At 52.1% G+C, this 20,318-nt stretch overlaps 2 protein-coding genes across 2 annotated transcripts; both read left to right on the top strand.

Moving 5' to 3' along the window:
• The first annotated feature begins 2,045 nt into the window (after positions 1–2,045).
• On the top strand, positions 2,046–20,037 carry St6galnac2 (ST6 N-acetylgalactosaminide alpha-2,6-sialyltransferase 2). The gene is made up of 9 exons (XM_051159105.1): positions 2,046–2,361; positions 7,220–7,280; positions 11,195–11,369; positions 11,888–12,056; positions 12,850–12,988; positions 15,316–15,419; positions 17,392–17,475; positions 18,892–18,991; positions 19,714–20,037. The coding sequence occupies exons 1-9, from the start codon at positions 2,240–2,242 to the stop codon at positions 19,879–19,881; spliced, it is 1,122 nt and encodes a 373-aa protein (XP_051015062.1). The 5' UTR covers positions 2,046–2,239; the 3' UTR covers positions 19,882–20,037.
• Positions 16,095–17,391, top strand: LOC127200701 (uncharacterized). Its single transcript, XM_051159106.1, has one exon. It carries the CDS (start codon positions 16,510–16,512, stop codon positions 17,389–17,391), a length of 882 nt encoding a protein of 293 aa, XP_051015063.1. The 5' UTR covers positions 16,095–16,509.
• Positions 20,038–20,318: the final 281 nt, after the last annotated feature.

The following is a 20,318-nucleotide window of genomic DNA, read 5'->3' as shown; positions in this document are numbered from 1 at the left end:
GTCACTAGAAAGCAGAAAGCTGCTGAAAGCAAGGAAGGATTAGGCACTGGCTGGCGGCGGCTGGAGGGAGTGCTGCAGGGCAGGTCCCAGCATGAATCAGTGTTGGAGTTTTGCTGGGCAGAAAGCCAAGCTCACATGTGGATCTGGGCTACTGATGAGACAGTAGCACAGATTATGAGTCGCAGGCCCGGGCTGGATAGGAAAGGAAGCTCCTGAGAACTCTGAGGTGCTGGGAGAGACTGGAGGCCTTGAGAGGCTGGATGGAGGTGGGGGGGGGGGCAGGAGGGGGGAAAGCGAGGACTCAGGGGAATGGACAGGACATTTTGCTCTGGGGAAGTGTTGCCATAGGATGCTGAAAATGGTGGGCCTGGGTCATTAACACAGATGGGCATCAACTCCCACAGAGGAGGAGAGCATCCCTCAGGAAGGGAGGAACTTTAGGTAAGAAGTTGAAAGACAATTGGCTACTGGTTCCCTTCTCTCCATGAAGCAGGTGACACACTTCTGACTGTGAGTGGGAAGAAGAGGGAACCGAGGCCTTATTAACCACAAAGAAGGACATGGTAGGGGCAGGGTAGAGCAGCAGAGTAAGTAACAGCAGGTTTGACAAGGGAAGATGGCAAATATTAAAAGGAAAAACTTGAAATCAGGGCCAGCGCGACGACGGTTCAGCAAATAAAGGTGCTTGCCTCGGAGCCTGAGGACCTAAGTTCGATTCCTGAGACAAACATGGTAGAAGAAGAGAGCTGGTCTTCCACAAATCGTGCTCTGGCCTTCAACTTGTACGTGCACACCAGCATACATATAAGTAAGTAAAATAAAGCAAAACTTGAAAGAAAGTCTTAGCTGTAGCACTGTCAGCAGCTTTGGGACAAAGGACAGGATTGTTTCAATGGCTACATCCCAGGCCTCTGTCCTAGTCCACACCAGACTAGGTAGAAGACTGAAGAGGCCAAGGACCCAGGTCCCAGGAAGCCCGACACTGGGCAGATTCCTACACCCCAATTTCCTCAACTGTCATCACAGTTTAAAGCTTGGGGAGCCAACGTTCACTTTCCCAAGCTCTAGTTTGGAATCTGGGATACTTCACCGGGGTCTTGGAGTCTAAGATACCACTTACTGATGAAAACATCCCCTCCCTGAAGGTCCATGGGCAGGAAAGGCTCTGCTTCCAAAGGGCACCACGCCCAGCCCCTCCTGGTGGTGCTGATGCCTCGCTCCACTTCTCCCGCTCAGTCTCTCTCAGCCTCTCAGGCCAAGTCTGCCTCCATTTGTAAAAAGAGCAGTGCGTAGAAAGCTTGAACTTTTCTGCGTCTTAGCCAAATAAAGCAGTAACAACCATCACCGCAGGCTCCCTATATGACGCCCTCCATCTCAATGGGTAGTCACCAAATAAAGGGATGACAACTTAGGCCCCACAGTGCACCCCACCGCGGCCGGCCGGCGGCCTACCTGAACCCTCCACCTCCAACCCCAAATCCGAGCTAAGGGGTTTCCTTCCATCTTGTGCATGCACTCTTTGTTTTTTGTTTTTCGAGACAGGGTTTCTCTATGTTATCTTGGCCGTCCTGGACTCGCTTTGTAGACCAGGCTGGCCTCGAACGCACAGCGATCCACCTGCCTCTGCCTCCCAGGTGCTGGGATTGCGGATGTACTCTTATGCAAGGACACAAGGCACCAGGGCCTAACCCATCAAGTCCACGGTCCTAGCGAGGGGAGCCGGCCTGATTGCTTCACACCTGTCATCCGCCCACTTCCGACTACCTGAAACCTGGGGTGAGCAACTCTAAGCTCAGTCAGCCCATCACGCAACCTTTTCCCTCTGTGATCTTCCTGCCCTTCACTGTACATGCTAGCCCTGGATGATCCCAACGGAACATCCCTGACCAACTCCGGAATAGGTGTGGCTCTCGCTAGAGATCAGAGTCCCGTGTGACAGCCATCGAAGTACCGGGTGAGCAGCCACCGAACGGCGCCCGCGGCTCCAGCCAACAGAAGTTGTAAGTCGGCTTTTGAAGGGGCGGCCCTAGAGACTCTCAAGTCTCTGGAGTTGCGGAGACCTCAAGGCTGGCGAGGACACAGGGGAAGCTGCAAGACCAGGAGGCGCTGCGACGGCCCACAGTGAGCAGGGCGGAGCAGAGCAAGGCGGCCGCCTCCGCGCGCCCCACAGGGACTGGCCTCTCCTCCCGGGAGCACAGTGCGCAGGGCTGCAGACGGGGCGCACCCCGGATGGGCTCGCATGGACCTTCCGCGCAGCAGGCTCTTCCGGGTGTTGCTGCTGGTAGCCACCAGCTCCGGCATCTTATTCACACTGTACTCCTCGGCGGGGCAGTGGTCCCGGGAGACCTGGGCCCCTGCCAGGTAAGCGCTGCGGCGTGCTGTGCCCAGGGCGCGGGGAGGGCGCACACTCACATCTCTCCGGTTGCCCGCGGGCACCCTGGCGTGATTCGCAGCGGCGACACACCTTGGACCGCCGTTTGTCCTCCTCCCACCCCCCACCCCTGGAGCACACTGGAGACCCTGATGTCTTTGGTTAATTTAGTCCAGGCCTAATTGGAAGCACCCCGTTGTCACTTTTCTCTGGATCCACTTTGGGGTAGGAACCCAAGTCTCCTGTTTTTCAACTTTATCCTACTCTTCAGGGGAGAGGTGACCAATCAACTCCGCTCACTCCAGGCTGTGGGCTCAGTCCTACCCGCATCTGGCTCCCTTTTATCTGGATCCATTATGTTACTCTCATAAGCCCCTTTGGGGTGTGGCCCTGGGAAAAGGCGAGTTCCATCTGCAACAGCACAGAGGCAGATTCTGAACCTATCTGAGCCTTCCCCCTGGTTTGCTGAAGGTGCCTCCCGAGGGTTTAGCTTTATTGTGGGGGATCCATACCTAGAATCTGAGCTTGGTGGGTCAGAAGACCCCATACAACAGCATGCAAAGCCTCAGCAACCAGGCTTTCTTCTCCTATCGCTCTGGCTTCTGCACACGTCTCTGGGATGAAAACAAAGTAAGTATCTAGTGTCTGGCTAAAGGACACACCTCAGTTGCAAACAACATGAAAATTGCTTGCAAACAATTGAGTCCAGTCCACTTAGCTGGCAACACCGAAGCTGGTAGCACCCTGCAAAGGACCTAGCAGGACAGCACACAGAAGGTCATTTATACACCTCAGCAAAGCTTTTCGGTTTTTGTTTTGTTTTGTTTTTTACTTTTTTCCCCTTGAGACAGGGTTTCTCTGTGTAGCCCTGGCTGTCCTGGAACTTGTTCTGTAGACCAGGCTGGCCTCGAGCTCACAGATATCCACCTGCCTCTGCCTTTCGAGTGCTGGGATTAAAGGCGTGCGCCACCATGGCCGACTAGGCTTTTCCTTTTTTGAAAACATTTTTATTAATTATTTACTTTTGAGATTACAATATAATTACATCATTTCTCCTTCTCTCTCCTCCCTCTGAAGTCTTCCATGTAGTCCTCCTTGCTTTTTCTTTTTGTCATTATTGTTACAAGTGTGGATAGATACATAGATACATACATACATATGTACACACACACACACACACACACACACACACACACACACACATACTCCTAAATAGAGCCTGATCAGTGTGTATAATGTTACTTGTATGACCATTTGGTCCTGGGTAAGCAGTTGGCATGCTCTTTCCGACGGAAGACTGTCTGTCTCTCCAGCTCTCAGCACTTCCTGGTTGACTGTCGTTCTTTGTGTCGAGTTGAAGGCCTAGAATCCTCTCCCCAATGGACTCTGGCAAACCCTTTTCCTTCTCAAGAGATCCTTTTCCATTTCAAAATCTGATCCAAGGGCTAGGGGTGCAGCTCATTTGTTAGAGTGTTTGCCCCCCACGCATGGAGTCTTGGGGTTCCACTCCCAGCGCTAAAAGTAAAACACAACAACAACCACCAGAAACAAAAAACAAAAAAACCCCTGACAAGATCCAGAATGAAGCAAGGAAGAGCCTGTCCTTTTCCTTGTTTCTGTTGGCCTTGGCTGCAAGAAAACCAGGACGCAGGGGACAGGGGACAGGTTAAGACAGCCTGGCAGTCGGAGGTGGGTAGGTAGTCAAGCATGGCAGGTGGCTTTCTAAGTATGGCCAGATGCTAAACATCCTTCCTGTGAGCCTGGCCAAGACACAATCAGGTAGGAGAGGGGGCGCTTACTGCACCTCAGGGGGTGTCCATCTCGTTATCTCCTCCCAGGACTCTGATTCCAGGGGGGAATCTCCTGTCCCAGGACAAACCTTTATTTATTTGTTTATTTATTTATTTATTTATTTATTTATTTATGGTTTTTCGAGACAAAGTTTCTCTGTGTAGCCTTGCCTGTCCTGGACTCACATTGTAGACCAGGCTGGCCTCAAACTCACAGTGATCCACCTGCCTCTGCCTCCCAAGTGCTGGGATTAAACGCATGCACCACCACTGCCCGGCCTTTTTTTTTTTTTAACTTTATTTTTTTTAAGTTACTTTTTATAGCCAATACTTTTCGTTTAAGTTTGTTCTTTGAAAATTCCGTATGCCACCTAGGCAATGGTGGTATATGTTTTTTAATCCCAGCACTTAGGAGGCAGAGGCAGGCAGATCTCTGAATTCCAGGCCAACTACACAGTGAGTTCTGGGACAGCCAGGACTACCCAGAGAAACCCAGAAAAAAACAATAAAAAGATGTATTCTCTCTCTCTCTCTCTCTCTCTCTCTCTCTCTCTCTCTCTCTCTCTCTCTCTCTCTCTCATGTATATACAATGACCTTCACCTCACCCTCTCTTGTCTCCTGCCCGCTCCCACCAGCAGCCCTTTCTTCCCCACAAGTAAGCCCCTTTGCTCTTTTGCCTTGTTTTATGAAGTCCTGAGTTTAACCAAGGGTCTGTGCGAGCATGGCTGTGGAACTGACCTTTGGAGCCTAGTGGGCTCCCCCAGTGCGTACACAACTGAAGACAATGACGCCCAGTCCCCAGAATTCATCCATATTCAGTAAGCTTTCCCCAAGGGGGAGAAGGGTTCCAGGAACTCCACCCTACCACAAGGGACTGCTGACAGGCTCAGGCAGGCAGCTAACTGCAGCTCCTTTGAGTTCCTGGTTGCAATAGCCATGTCCATGGCCAGAAGATAGTAGTATTTCGCAGTACACCCCCTTGCCCCACCCTCAGGCTCTCACATTCTTTCTGCCCTGGATGCTGCAATGCTCTGGATGTGCTCCCCATGTGCTCCATAGTGACCATGTACTTCCACACAGATGAAATGAACACATGTACACACAGCACACAGATACACAGTACACACACTTTTTTTTAAATTAAGCTGAATATATTTATATTTACTTTGTTTCTTTGGTTTTGGACAGTAGCTCGTAAAACTCAAACTAGCCTCAGACTTGCTTTGTAGCTGAGGGTGGCCTTGAACTCGTGATCCTCCTGCCTCTGCTTCTAGAGTGCTAGAATTATAGCAGATGCCACCACACTTGATGAATAATTTTATTTTTTTAAATGTACTTTTTTTTTTTTTTTTTTTTTTGGTTTTCCGAGACAGGGTTTCTCTGTGTAGCCTTGGCCATCCTGGACTCACTTTGTAGACCGGGCTGGCCTCGAACTCACAGCGATCCGCCTGCCTCTGCCTCCCGAGTGCTGGGATTAAAGGCGTGCGCTACTACGCCCGGCTCAAAATGTACATTTTTGTGCTTGTTTCTCAGCACAAAAAGTCTTCACAGAGGGGTCTAGGTATCTGGGTATCTCTTTTAAGGAGCCCTTCTGAGAGAGGACTTGTGAAGTCTCCAAACCCAGGAAAGCTGGGAGGAAGTCCCACTAGGCCTGGGGTCCCCGCTATGGTCACCTCATCCCAGCCATATTGCCCTGCTGTCCCCAATCTGTGAACCTGGCAGTACCTCTTTGAGTTCACAAGGCTCACTGCTTGACAGAATTACCAGAGGGTATAGGGGTGGGGTGGGTGGTCAAGTTTGGAATCCATCATAACTCAGGGCCTACAGGCCATGAATGCTTGCCAAGCTCCTTCCAAGTAGCACAGGCTGAGCAAGCACACCGGGGCTCAGCTCCTCAGAGGAGGGAGAAGCTATAGGATTAGAGGGGTGGACATCTGGCTAGTGGGGGAGGGGAGGGCGAGGAGGGAAGGGATCATCTCAGTTCCTCTGCCTTCAGGATCTTACTAGAGCCCTGGGAAACCAAAGGGCCCACGGATTACAAGCTCCACCCTGGCTCAGCCAGCGAGCTCAGGACATACAGGCGACCTTTGCTTCCCAGGAAAACCTATAGGCCCCAGCCCTCTGCACCCCCTGCCTCCCTGCTGCTGCTGAGTCATGTGGACTAAGTGAGGGGAGCACCTGGCCACCATCCTCTGAACGGGCCTCCTCCTTTCTTTCCCTCTGTCCTGGGGGCCTCATGGTGCCTGGAACCAAGAGCACCCTCTCACCTCCCTTTAGAAGAGACTGATAAGGGGATTAGCGCCCTCCCCTTTCTCCCTTAGAAACAATGGCTGGCATTTAGAAGGACTTTTCATGTGAGGTAATGTAGATATTCTCTTGGGCCCCGCTCCAACAATCAGGTGATCCAAGTCCTGTTGTACAGAGGCTGAAACTGAGACGCAATGGACAGTTTACCAGAGAGGGCCGCCTTGTAAACCCTAAGAGTCAGACTGTCAAGCCACACTATGGCCTTCGCCATGCAGGAGCTGCAGAGCTGCGGGCATCCTCCCCTTGAAGGGCAGGGCATGCACAGCCCTCATCTCGTTCCTTAGGTTTCTGTTGTCGGTGATGCCATTTGCTTCTGTGTCACCAGCATCAGCCTGACTTCAAAGCTACGTAGCAGAGGGTGGCCTTGAACTCTTGAACCTTTTGCCTCGGTCTGCTAATTACTGGATTAAGGGTCTGCACTGCTATGTTCATCCTAGGGGCTTTGCACAATTCCAAGGACTGGCCATCTTTTCCTGTTTCATATTTTCATGTTGTAACCACATCAACCCTATTCCTATAAACTCCACACTTCTTGCTGAGAGACAAGTTTCTTTGGTTCTGTAGCTAGGCAGAAGGCAACTGAGTAACGGCAGCTTATATATCTAAAGAGGATCCAGAATAAGAATCAAAGGAAGGAATGTCTTTTGGACCCTGGCACTTTTGTCATCCTCGGTGCTGTGGAAATCTGTCTAGAAGCTTCTAAGGTGCTGGTTGGACCCTGCTTTACATCTATCTGTCTTTCCCCACCAGGAACATCCTGTCACCTCGAACATTCTTTGAACCCAATGCATCGAATTCCGAAAACAAAAAGGTACAGTGGTCCACCACTCTGGGGCAGTGTAAGAATGTTCTAGCCGGGAGAGGAAGAGAGAAGAGAACAAACAAAAACATTCTTGAGGCTTCTGGGTCTAGTCTATTTGGACCTCCATCAGCACAGAGGTAGACACTCATCCTCTCCCAGCATCTTAGACCTGGCCACTGGTGTTTCCTGTATCCCAGCAGAAAATGTAAGACAGATAAGTACCTCTTGGTGTAGCCAGCTGGAACGTTCTTGAGAGTCTTAAAATCATGTCCTTATTTTAACTGTGTGTCTGAATGTGTGTGGGGGGCGGGGAGGGGAGGGAGGGAGGGAGGATACAGGTGCCACAGAGGATAGAGGCAGCAGAAGCCCCAGAGTTGGAGTTACAGGCAGTTGTGGGTGCTGGGAACTGAACTCAGGTCCTCTGCAAGAGCAATGTGTGCTTTTCATCGTGGGGTCATCTCTCTAGCCCCTTTAAATCGTCTCCTTTAAAAAAAAATAATATTAATTGTTTTAATCTTTATTTAGTAGTCATAGTGTGTACGTGTTTGCTTGTATGTACATGCACCATGTGTGTGCAGGTACCCAAAAAGCGTAGGATCTCCTAGAGCTGAGGTTACAGGCAGTTGTGAGCCACCCAGTGTGGGTGCAGAGAAGTGAACCCTCGTCCGGTCCTCGGCAAGAGCAGTACACTCTCTTAACCACCCAGCCGTCTCTCCTTCCCCTCAAAATTATATCTTTGTGTTGAATGGCTTCTTTATTCCTCTAGAGCCTACTTATGACAAGTCACAGTTCACTTGCTCATTGAAAACCCCAAGCTCTGGGGAAATGCCCCATGTTTACCTCGGGGGGTCCATCACCCTGAGTACTAGCTAGGTACCTGGTGTTCCATACAGCACTTTGTTTTCAAGTGTCAGGTAAATGGTAATTAGAGCTAGTCTAGAGGGACAAACTGAGGCACAGAGCAGTTAGGTGCCTTGCCCAGGCCAGCTCAGCAGTCATCGGTGCCACTGGCATAGGAGCCCTGATCCGACCCCTGACCTGGCCACAACCTGGGTGGGAGCAGCCTTCTCTGCCACCCCAGCTCCTCATAGTGGTTGAACTGGGCAATTTGTGTCTTTTATGGATTAATACAGGCTTAAGCATTGACTTTTAAGTACCTAAGAGACTGGGCTTGGACACTTAGTTAAGTGAGGTTTGGGGGCCACAGGGGGGAAAGATGTCCCTGTGTTCAAGAGTTTAGTGATAGCCTAGTTACTCAGGGATGGCACAAGTGGTTCTGGGCAGGTGGTGAGGGCAACCTGTATTGGGAACAGGTCGTGGCAAAGTGGTTAGCAGCTGAAGAAGCTATAAGCATCCTGAGAGCTTGGGGTCAGGCCATTTTTAAGCTTCCAACGAATTTTCTACTTGGTGCTGATTGATGCATAGTCCCAGCTAGTTGGGGAAAACCCATTTTAATATACGAGGTACCCAGAGACCAGAGAAAGAAAAGCAGACAGACCTAATGTTACAGAGAGTGTCTTTTATTGAGGGGGTGGGGTATTGATGGAAGTGTGGTCCTGGGAAGCAGCAAGGCCAATTAGTTGCATCCCCACACTTTGGACCAGAAAGATGGATTTACCTATGGCTTAGAGCAGCACTGACGTCATCCAGCCTGTATCCTGCCTGGGTTGCCTTAAGGAGACATTGAGGAATCAAATGTGTCCATCTGTTTGGTAAGGACACTAGATAGCTGCAGACAGCTGAGCTGAGCCCTGCAGGACCCTGTGTCACGGGCTCACCCACTCATTCCTGCAGCTACAATTCACCTTCCGTTTACAGACAGCTTCTGCCATTCTGGTCACCCTCGCTGACTGCTTACCCTCCAGACACCACGGTGCACAAGCAAACCTCCGGTCTTTCCAAGGAAAGATTGCCATGGCCTGGGCCTTGGGGCTGTCTGACTTCCCTACGTCCCTGTCTGTCTTTGGTTTAATACAACATGGAGGGTTTCATCACACTCACACACCCCCCTCTCCCCCATAGGCCCTGTGGTTTGGATTGCATCACTTTTGCACAATGTGGGATGCTCGTATGTTGCATGATAGCAGAAAACACTGTTCAGCCATTTCCTGCTCTGCCCTTTGATCAACGGCTTAAACAAAGCAGCTTATTCAGAAGGAACAGGGCTCCGCCCCACCCCCACCCCAAGACTACTGTGTGAGACTGGGCACCGGCCGGGGAGGCCGGGGAAAGCGACAGATTAGAACGCGCTCCCCCTACCCCCGCTAGGAACCCGGTTCTCCAAAAGGGCCCTGGGTGCAGAGGTTCCCAGAACTCAGGGCACAGGCTAGGTGACTTGAAACAATGGAGGTTGGGGTCGAGAGTGTGCTCCACGTTTGCAGAGGTCCCACGTTTGGTCTCTAGCGCCCATATCCAGCAGCTTACTCCTAGCACTCCAACTCTAGGGGGGGATCTGATGCTTCTGGCTGTCTGTGGGGCAGGTGCTCTCTCATGCATAAATACACACATATGCATCATTAAGACAAACAGACAGACAGAAATCCACTCTCCACTGGTTCTGAATGCTAGAGAACCAATATCACACCAAGGGGCCATACTTCCCCTGAGGCTCTAAAAAGCTCCCCACCCCCAATTCCTTGGATGCAGAGATAACTCCATCCGCTGCATGGCCTCCACTTTTTACACGGCCTCATCATCAGGAGGCTGGTAGCTGTATTTAAGGCTAGCCTAAGCCCCTAAGCCCTCATTCTGAAGAGACACACAAATACCTTTATTTCCAAACGCGCTTTGGCTTTTCTGTTGTTGTGACAAATGCGTGAGAAAAGGACTTCAAAGGAAGAAAAGTTAGGAAGGGCTCACGGGGTGTCCCGGTCCCTTGGATTCATTGTTTCTAAAGGGACAGCATGATGGGAGGCAGCAGGTGGTGGCCTCAATTACTTCATGGCCGCCAGCAAGCAGGGTGAGAGGACCCAAGGGCACCCTAGGACAAGATGTAGCTCCCAAAGCATGTTGCAGTGACCAGCTCCCTCCAGTGAGGCTTCGCTGTGGAAGTTTCTGCCACCTCCTAATGATGCTATCAGATTTGTGGTGGTGGTGGTGGTACTGGCAGTAGCAGCAGTAGCACTAGTAGTAGTAGCAGGAGAGGGGAGGAGCAGCAGCAGCAGCATTGGTGTTTGAGACAGAGTCTCTATGTAGCAATGGCTGTACTGAAACTTATTTAGACCAGGCTGGCCTTGAACTCACAGAAACCAGCCTACCTCTGCCTCAGGAATGCTGGGATTAAAGGTTTGCATCACCATGCTGGGGTTGCTATCAGCTTATTATTAATCCATCTATGGGCTAACTGATAAGGAGCTCTTGTGATCCAACTGCCTCTCAACGGTTAGCCTCACCAACTGAGGCCAAAGCTCCTGAATGGCACATCAGGTCCAAAACACCACGCTGTCATTTTAAGGTTCTCAGTGGACACGAATGCTGGGGGGTTGAAAACGAGCAGCCAATGGAAGGAAGGAGGGTATGATTCCTGCCAGCAGGAGGTAGGATTGGGGTCCGGCTGACAGACTCTAAATCCCAGGCTTGAATCCACTGGAGACACAGGTCTCACTTGCTGGTTACTAAGTACCCAAAGTTTGCCCAAGTGGGAGGTGAAGGAGTATGAAGCCAGAGCCACTGAACCGTGGGCATGTGGCATCAGGAGGGTAAGAGAGGGCTGGGCATGCTGAATCCAGAAAGTTCCTTGATCCCATCAGGCTGCTGGACCACAGGCAATCTCAGCTGAAAGACCCAGGGATAGCCTTCTGGAGGAATAAGGGAAGCTCACCTTCTGAGTTCTCCTGTGAGGTCTGTAGGCTCCCAGAGAGACACACCCCTCACCCCTCACCCCTACCTGACAGGCCGTTGCCCTCTCCCCTTCTCATTCCCAGAGCCGGCTTTGCCAACAGCCACTTTCCCGGGCCATTGAGGAAGACCAACGCTTCCGGGGTCTGTTTGATCTCTCCACCCCAGTGCTGCTGTGGGACGACCTCCTCACTCAGGAACTCTGGAACAATCTGAGCCAGTATAAAGTCCCCTATGGATGGCAGGGGCTCTCCCACAAAGGTGATCTGCTATCTGCTGCCTCTCCCCTGCCTTCTGCCTCAGCCAGCCCATTCTTCCCACCGTTGGCCCTACCGTGTACCTGCCTGCCTTCCCAGCATCAGTGGAGAGCCTTGAGGGCTCTCTCTCTCTCTCTCTCTCTCTCTCTCCCCGCCCCCTCCTTCATCTGAGCACCCAGGACTAAGTTGCTCAGTGGCTCTCACTATTTTGGGGTCCCGTTGGCATGGAAAATGTCCAGCATTTAACGGTAGCCGGACATCAGAGGGTTAAGAGCCTTCCACGGCACCATCATGGCTATTTGATGAGTAAACCACCACAGTCAGACCCACCCACCCCATGCCTTGAATTCTTTTCTTTTGGAGTGTACCAGGGTTAGAGAACTAGCTACACACACACTACTCCGATTCTCCCCCACCCTCTGTATGTCCTAGGATGGCCTTCATAACACAGGACCCAAGCCAGTGTGGGGAACGCCCAGCAACAGCCCACTCCTCACGGCTCCCCCTTGTCCTCACCCACAGCCGTCGTCTCTACCCTGAGACTCCTGAGCAGCCCCGAGAGTGCAGAACTGTTTGGTCCCTCCAGGAAGCTACCTCTGAGCTGTATTCGCTGTGCTGTGGTGGGTAACGGAGGGATTCTGAATGGATCCTGTCAGGGTCAGAAAATCGACGACCATGACTATGTGTTCAGGTAATGAGAACGGGGGGGGGGGGGGGGCAGGGAACTGGGTGGGCAGCCTGTGCTTTGCTAGCCCTGGGGGAACTGACTGTCCTCCGTTCGAAGCCAGGGCAAACACAGTAGCCAGCTTAAGGCAGCTCAGCAGTTAGGGTGGACAGATAGTCTAGACCAGCGGTTCTCAACCCATGGGTTGTGATAGGGGTTGAATGACCCTCTCACAGGGGTCATATCACCTAGGACCATCAGAAAACGTAGATATTTATGATTCATAACAGCAACAAAATTGCAGTTATGAAGTAGCAATGAAAATAATGTCATGGTGGCACACGCCTTTAATTCCAGCACTTGGGAGACAGAGGCAGGCAGATCTCCATGAGTTCGGGGCCAGCCTGGTCTGTAGAGTGAGTTCGAGGACAGCCAGAGCTGTTACACAGAGAAACCTTTTTTTGAAAAACGGAAGAAAGAAAGAATGAATGTTGGGTGGGGGGTGGTCACCACAGCATTAGGAACTGTATTAAAGGGTTGCAGTGTTAGGAAGGTTGAGAGCTGCCAACCCTGAAGGCAGAGTGCAGGTGCCCTGTGGTCAGCACCTGGGAGGAAGGGTCCCAAGGCTAGATTACCCCTTCAGAGAGCACCCCTTGAGGACCTGAGAAGTGAGGACCAGGCTAGGCCCCAAATGGATATTCTCACAGGCAGGGGAGTGGTACAGAGGGATGGGGACAGGTGAGCCAGAGCCATGGAGAAGGAGGTAAGCCAGATAGCGTGCTGTGGCCACAAAGACACTGAGAGGCTTCTGTTGGGGCAGACTCAATGGAGCGGTGATCAAAGGCTTTGAGCACGACGTGGGCACCAAGACCTCCTTCTACGGTTTCACCGTCAACACCATGAAGAATTCTCTCATCTCCTACTCCAACCTGGGCTTCACCTCTGTACCACAAGGGCAGGTGAGGCCAGCAGCAGGTGAACCACGGTGGCCGACAGGGACCACTGTCTTCTCAGGAACCCTTGTGTGGGACGGGCCTTGGGGTTCACAGATTCTCAGTCCAGTGCATGGCTAGGTAGTGTCACGATCTTGGTCACCTTCCAGGTGGCCAAAGACACATGCTTTTTTTTTTTTTTTTTGAGACAGGGTCTCTCTGTATTATCTTTGGCTGTCCTGGACTCTCACTTTGCAGACCAGGCTGGCCTTGAACTCACAGCGATCCACCTGCCTCTGCCTCCCAAGTGCTGGGATTAAAGGTGTGTGCCACCATACACAGCTAGGCACATACCTTTAACCCCAGCATTCTCAAGACAAAGGCAGACAGATCTCTTTGAATTCGAGACCACTACACAGTGAGTTTCAGCGTAGTCAGGGCTACATTATCGAGAGTCCTTGTCTCAATAAGGCAAAACAAAACAAAGATCTTGGCCAACTGTGGCAGACATTAGAGCTAAAGGCAAACCTGTTGGACATTTCCCGTTCTTTGTGTTGGCTCTGGGCAGCCTCTCGAGCATGGAAAGGGAAGAGTTAGTATTTCCTGAGTATAGATGTGCATCCTGTGAACCCCACTTCCCTAGGGAGGAGACTGAGGCCCAGCGTCCCTCCATGCAGCAAGTCAGCAGAAGGCAGAGGGTTCAAACCTAGAGTGCCCACCCCAGAATTCCCATATCCATGCACAGTGCAAGGGCATTTATTGGGTACCTCCTCTGTTCCCAGAGTGCCCCAGGGCATGGAGACAAGTGTCCTGGTTGTTCCATGTGGGATCAGCATATCTGTTTTCAGGTGGCAGAGTTAAGGGCTACTAGGAGGTTGCCGGGCGGACATGGTGACGAAACATCTTTAGTTCCAGCACTTGGGAGGCAGGGGCAAGCAGGTCTCTGTGATTTCTGAGGTTAGCCTGGTCTACACGGCAAGCTCCAGGACAGCTAGAGCTACATAGTGAGGCTGTCTTTGGGGGGGGGGGATGGGGAGGTCAACGCTGAGATATTTGAGAATGTGTCCAAGACATTCAGCTAGAATTACCCAAATCTAGGCCCCCTGGAGATCTTTCCATTCCCCACAGTACCCACCCAAAGAATAATGTATGACCTCTTCAACTCTCACCAGAGCTCTGTGTGGGAAACTGAGGTCTAATAGGTCTCATGGCCGGGTCGCAGCTAGTGTCGGAGCCAGCCTTGGCGTCTTCTCCCCTGGGCCTTCCCTCCACACTCACTTGCCATAATCCCATAATTCCATGTGTTCTGCCTTGCGCTCTCTCTCTGGATGCCACATGCAGGGTGAGAGAGAGCTCAGGTAAGGGACTCTATGGGCCTAGAAGGGGAGCCATGTTTCTAGAAGCTTCTGGCTCTGATCAGGACATTCTGGAGTGTCTTCCGCATAGCATCTGTGCACCGAGTCCCCACTGTAGAAGCAATTAGCTCCTGAGAGAGAAAAAAATGCTGCCATGGAACCTCTGAGGCAGTGTGCCACCCCACTTTAAATGACAAGCTTTTATCAAGTCAGTGTGTCAGGAATTTGGGAGTGGCTTAGTGAGTGGTTCTCTCAGGCAGCAGCAGGCCGCTTTCCTCTGAAGGCAGGAGCAGGGCCAGGGTCAGGATGGCCATAGTACAGGTCTTGTTCACCTGGGCCCTTCTGGCGAACTCTCAAGAGCCCTCATGACATAATGATTAACTTTCTCCAAAATGAGCAATCTAGAGGGAGCAAGGAAGCCATGCACTTTGGATGGCCTAGTCGGCAAGATTTTGTGTGAATTTTGCCTACATGCATGTCTGTGCACCGTGTGTATGCTTGGTGCTCGCAGAGGCCAGAAGACGGTGTTGGATCCCCTGGGACTGGAGTTGTGGGTGGTTATGAACCACCAGGTGGGTGCTGGGAATCAAATCCAGCTTTCTGAAAGAAGAGCAAGTGCTCTTAACCGCTGAGCCATCTCTCCAGCCCATATATTTTCTACTTTTGGAGTCTGGCAGGAGGATCAGGAGGCAGAAGGACCAGGAGTCCCTTGGCTCTGTTGGGAGTTTTGAGACTAGCCTGAACTTCATGAGACTGTCAAAAAACAAATCACCAAAATCTCAAAACACAAAGAGGCGGCTATGTGTTAGCTACAAAGTCTAGCCAATCCTAGCAAGCATGCTTCACCTCCTACAGGGATGTGTGAACCTACAGTGAAGCCACCCAAGTACCTCCCAGTGGGAATGCAGCCTAGTAAGGAAACCTCACAAGCTCAGGTGGAAATGAGGTGGAGGGATATTTTCTTTGGAGCTGAACGAGCCTTGTCTGACATCCTGACAGGACCTGCGCTACATCTTCATCCCCTCAGACATCCGTGACTACCTGATGCTGAGGTCTGCCATTCTGGGTGTGCCTGTTCCAGAAGGTCCCGATAAAGGGGACAGGTGAGCAGCTGACTAGAGTGTGAGCCTGTAACATGGGGGTGGGGAACGCAGTGAGCATCTCCTCTTGTTCCAAGGACCCGCGGGTTGGGTAGTGCAGCTGGCTAATGGCCCTTTAGCCCTGGGTATGGCGTGAGTTGTATGAAGAGAAAACTCTCTCTCCAAAATTCAATAATCGGCAGAGGAAGGCAGATCACTGAGTTCGAGGACCGCCTGGTCTACAAAAGCGAGTCTAGGACAGCCAAGATTACCCAGAGAAACCCTGTCTCGTAAAACTAACAAAAGCCCCACAAAAGTCAATAATCCCTAATTCAGCATAATTTAGCATTAGGGATTGTAATCTGACAGTGGGTGCCATCTTCTGCGGACCCGTGGGTAGGGTGGGCCACGGGGCTCATAAAACACTGCAGTGGATAGAGGGGTAATGTTTGGCCACCAGAAGTGTTGCCGTTAAAGCTGAAAGCAGGTTTGGCAGGCCCCTCATTCTTTCAGGTGGCTCAAGGCCTGAGTAGCCCTGCTAGATGAGGGGGTAGTCTTTTCTTAGGGGGTGAAAAGACCTGGCCCCTCAACTCTAGGAGGCTGCCTCCTCCCCCTCCCCGCTGACCCCACCCCCACCCCGAAGTCCTGCAGGCAGCAGGTGGGAGGAGAGCTGGGCCTAGTGTCCCTGTCACTGATCCTGTCAGGTAAGCATCCTCCAGGAACACTGGGTCCCCAGGCTCAGTCCAGAGAGCTGGGAACAAAGGGAGGGTCATGTCCTCTCCTCCACTTCTTGGATATCAGGCCTGACTCTTTCCTCCTCTATGCCCTGGTCTGAGCCTTCTCAGTGTCTTGTGCCTTAGAAACCTATGCTATTGCTGTGGCCAGAAGACCAAACCCCTCTCCTGGCTCTTGGGACCCATTCTTTGAAGCACCTTTGGAGGTGCCAGCCCCTGCCGGGTGCCCCACCCCCACCCCTGTGATTACCTAACAATTACCCCCTGGCGTTGCTATAGGTCTTGAGAACTGAGGGTGGGTTTTGTGACGAGCTGGGAATGGGCCCTTGGGGAAACTTTCTTCAGAGACCCCGGGTGGACATAAGCCTCCCCTAACACCAATGAGCTCCCCCTCCCACACCCCTAATCCATCCCCAACCCAGTCCCCATCCCAGTCCCGGTCTAACCACGCTGAGAATCCAACCAACCAGCAGCAGCCCCTCCCGAGCTCTGGAGGCTCCGCCCCTTCCCCTTCCCCCACCCGGGGGTCTTCCTCCCGCCCCACCTCTCACAACCCTACCCCGGCTCCCTCTCAGCCTTCCTCCCGGGCTTCCTCCCAGTCTCCTAGTCCTCATGTCCAACATGTGTCCCGAGGGTCCACTCAAGCCCCTACTCCACCAGCCTCCAAATCTCCCTCCCAGACGGGATTAAAAGCCCTCTCTCGAAACCCTTCGCTGACACCCTCGGCGCTCGTGACCAGGTCCCCTTCCCACAGCCCTGCCAACTCGGCCTCCTACATCGGGCCCATCCGGAACATCCCTTCCTGTATCGCCCCCTATGTGCCTCGCTTCATGAAAGAGCCTCCCTTTTTCCAACCCCCTACAGCACTTCTTCCGCAAAATCCGTGCTTTAACTGTGCCATTCTATGCCAGGGCCAGGAATCCAGGAGGGCAGCACCACCCCCTCCTGCCTCTCTCTACTTCCCCCTCCTGCCACCACCCCCTCACATCCCCCAGATGAACTGCTCCTACCCCACACCTCCGGCCCTGTTCACACCCCCATCCTCTCTCTCCTACACTCCGCCAACTGAGGTCCTGCTGAAGGGGAAGCCCCACGTGGTACCCACGGCGCTCCCAGCCACCTTCTATACTCCGTTCTCGCGCTTCTACTCCCAGCCCCGACCCATCCGGCCCTACCGCTACCAGAAGCGCTTAACGCTCCCTTCGCTCTCCCTTCAATACGATGGTTCTGGGCGCTCTGTCCACTTCTATCGTGGGGCCTAGGCCTCACACCTATTTTGGACCAGAAACCTCTGCCAGCAAATTCAAGCTCCTGCATCCAGGCTTCATCAACTACCTGACACAGAGGTATGGGGGATGGGGATGGGGTGGGAGGACCAACGCCTAAACCCCCACACATTTAGAGTGCCTTTAGCTGGGCCTCATTCACTACACACTGGGGCAGTGCCCTGCTCAGCGCTGTGCGCCCATCACTGCGCGAAAAGCTTCTGTAATTTCATTTACTGTCCCATTTACCACCTGGATAGAGGTGGCGATACAGTACACAGGCTTAGCACAAAATAAACAACAAACAGGAGAACGCAAGGAACCTTCACAGAGCCAGAAGGTGCCCAGCCGTGTTGGGTGCTAAGTCTGCTGCCATCAAGTTTGGCTCTAAAACCCATCCCCACCAGAAGCCCCTGACTAAGGGGAGCAGTCAGCCTGACCTCACTTCTCTCCCTCCAGCGGAGCTTCCTCTTGTTAGTGGTTCCCAATACTGATGGAGTACAAGGGTGGGTATTTGGCTCTGTCAGGACATATTTTGGTTGTCATAGAGGGCATGACATTTGTGGGTAGAGGCCAGGCATCTGCCAAATGTCCTTCAGTGCCCAGGTCCAGTAGTGATGCCCAAAGCTAGCCATTCCACAGTTGAAAACTCACTGTATACCACAAGGACCAGCATCTCAACAGTGGGTAAAGCCGTCAGTGGAGTGAGGCCAGAAGAAGCCCTGTGCACTTGTGTGACCTGCCCAGACATAAATCCAGGTCTGAGGTCAGGATCTGTGGGTACCATCACACCAGTGAGCCCAGATCTGAGCGAGCTCCCTGCTCATCTGTGATCCCTGTTGGTCAAGTTGTGTGGGGCAGAGAACCTTCCTGTTTCAGGGTAAAGAGGCAATCCATGTACGCCCAAGCATTGAAGATAACAGGGTCAGGGGTGGTAGTTGTAGAATGGGAGAAAAGGGAGTAGTGCACCCCTTTAAGGTGTCCACTCCATCTTGGAATGCTCACACTTAGGAGTTGACTTGCATTCTCCCTAAAACGCACTGGTTGAAGTGGAAGGGACAGTGTCTGAGTTTCTCTCTAGCATTGCTCTGGCATTCAATACTTTCTCAAGTCTTTAAATCTGTGTGGGGAGGGCTGGGTATGGTGGCACACACTGTTTATCCCAGCACTGGGGTGGGGGAGCGGGCAGAGGCAGGTGTGGCTACAAATCTAGTTCCAGGACAGCCAACAGAGAGACCCTGTGTCCAAAAAAAAAGCCCAAAACAAAGCAGACAATCTTTGTGGGGAGGGCTCGGAGAGAACCACATGCAAGCAGCACACAGGTTAGGATGCAGCCTCCGCGTCACCCTTGCTTGGGACGTGGGATTCTGTCGTCTGCCTCCCATGTCACCACATCTGTAATCTCAGCGGTGTGCTGATCCCTGGGTCTATAAAGCTTGTGTGACAAGGGCTTTCCTCCCTGAGCTTTCACTAGCTCCCTCTCGTATTGCCTTCCAGGTTTTTGAAATCCAAGATGATTAACACTCCCTACAGAGACTTGTATATGCCCAGCACAGGAGCACTCATGTTGCTGACAGCCTTGCACACCTGTGACCAGGTACGTGATCCTCTCATGGAGGAGCCATGGCAGCAGAGAGTCAACAGAACTCACTGTGGCCCAAGGCCAGCCACCCAGCAGTGGGCCCCACCCCCACCCCCTCCACTGCCTTTGTATATGTTTAAGGTGCAGCTGGTCAAACAGCCCTTTGAAAGCAACATGTCTAGAGCTGGCATGGACAGTAGGTTCAGCCTTCCATATGAAAAAAATTCTAAACTGCAGTAAAAATAGGTCTGCCTGGTGATGTGCAAGGGGGCAGAGGTTGGTCGAGTTTTCAAAGGCAGGCTATGGAATACAGATGAAACGAGCATGGGCCCCTAGGTTCAATCTTCAAGACTCAAGAAAAAAAAGCAGGCTGTGATCCCTGTAAAGGTTTGAGGGATGGAAGCTAGACACCACCCAGGCCCTGCCCTTTACCTGTTCCAATGCGGGTCTCTGGAGTGCAGTCACTGTAGGCCTGGGTGACTGCCTCCACCCTTGAACTTCATGCACTGAAGTCACACTTACATTGCAAACCCAGTTCTGCCTCACTGACTGGGGGGACACTGGTAACTGCTAACTAACCCTTCTGTTCCATTGGTTAAGGCTTTGAGAATGTATACAAAGGGCACAAAGTGCCTGTGTTGAGCTGTCTATCTGCTTCCTCCTGTCCTTACAAGGGAACCTGCTTGGGGACAGCACACTATTTCAAGTAAGCAAACACTATGACTGTCCTTGCCCAGGTCAGTGCCTATGGATTCATCACAAGCAACTACCAGAAATACTCAGACCACTATTTCGAACGAGAAAAGAAACCACTGATATTCTATGCAAACCACGATCTGTTGCTGGAAGCTGCACTATGGAGGGATCTGCACAACGCCGGCATCCTTTGGCTATACCAGCGCTGACCCCCTCCCCACCCCCAACGTACTGATTTCGTTGCTTCAAAAACTGTTCCTGACCTTTCAACCTTTGGAAGAGGCAACACTCCCCTTGGCCCTCTACTTCCCAACAGAGGGTACTGAGACAAGACCCATAGCCATCACATCAGCAGGGCCTGTTCAACGAACGACACCTCCTTGACTCAAGCTTCTGGGTCTTAGCCAAGGGAGGGCAAATTACTTGGCAGGATTTGTTTTAAAATCGAACGTTAACACTCCCAAAATAAGACAGTGAACCTCACCAGCAGAGGGGCAGGCACATCTTCGAGCTAAGTAGCTCAAAGCCAGTACTTGGTCCTGAACAACCAGAAACAAGAATGGAAGCACTCTGCGTTCTGCTAACCAAGACAAAGCAGAGGCCCACCCACAACTGAAACCATTAACTCCCAAGTGCCAAAGGCATC

This window comes from Acomys russatus, chromosome 16 (assembly GCF_903995435.1).
Source record: "Acomys russatus chromosome 16, mAcoRus1.1, whole genome shotgun sequence".
Classification (NCBI taxonomy): domain Eukaryota; kingdom Metazoa; phylum Chordata; class Mammalia; order Rodentia; family Muridae; genus Acomys; species Acomys russatus.
The sequence above is the reverse complement of the archived record's forward strand: the minus strand, read 5'-3'. Positions and strand labels throughout refer to the sequence as shown.

Excerpts from the sequence above, each read along its gene's own strand:
- St6galnac2 (XM_051159105.1), top strand. The coding sequence starts at position 2,240 with ATGGACCTTCCGCGCAGCAGGCTCTTCCGGGTGTTGCTGCTGGTAGCC. Across the intron at positions 11,370-11,887 it reads GCAGGGGCTCTCCCACAAAG|CCGTCGTCTCTACCCTGAGA; the intron begins GTGATCTGCTAT and ends CCTCACCCACAG. Across the intron at positions 12,057-12,849 it reads GACCATGACTATGTGTTCAG|ACTCAATGGAGCGGTGATCA; the intron begins GTAATGAGAACG and ends CTGTTGGGGCAG.
- LOC127200701 (XM_051159106.1), top strand. The coding sequence starts at position 16,510 with ATGAGCTCCCCCTCCCACACCCCTAATCCATCCCCAACCCAGTCCCCA.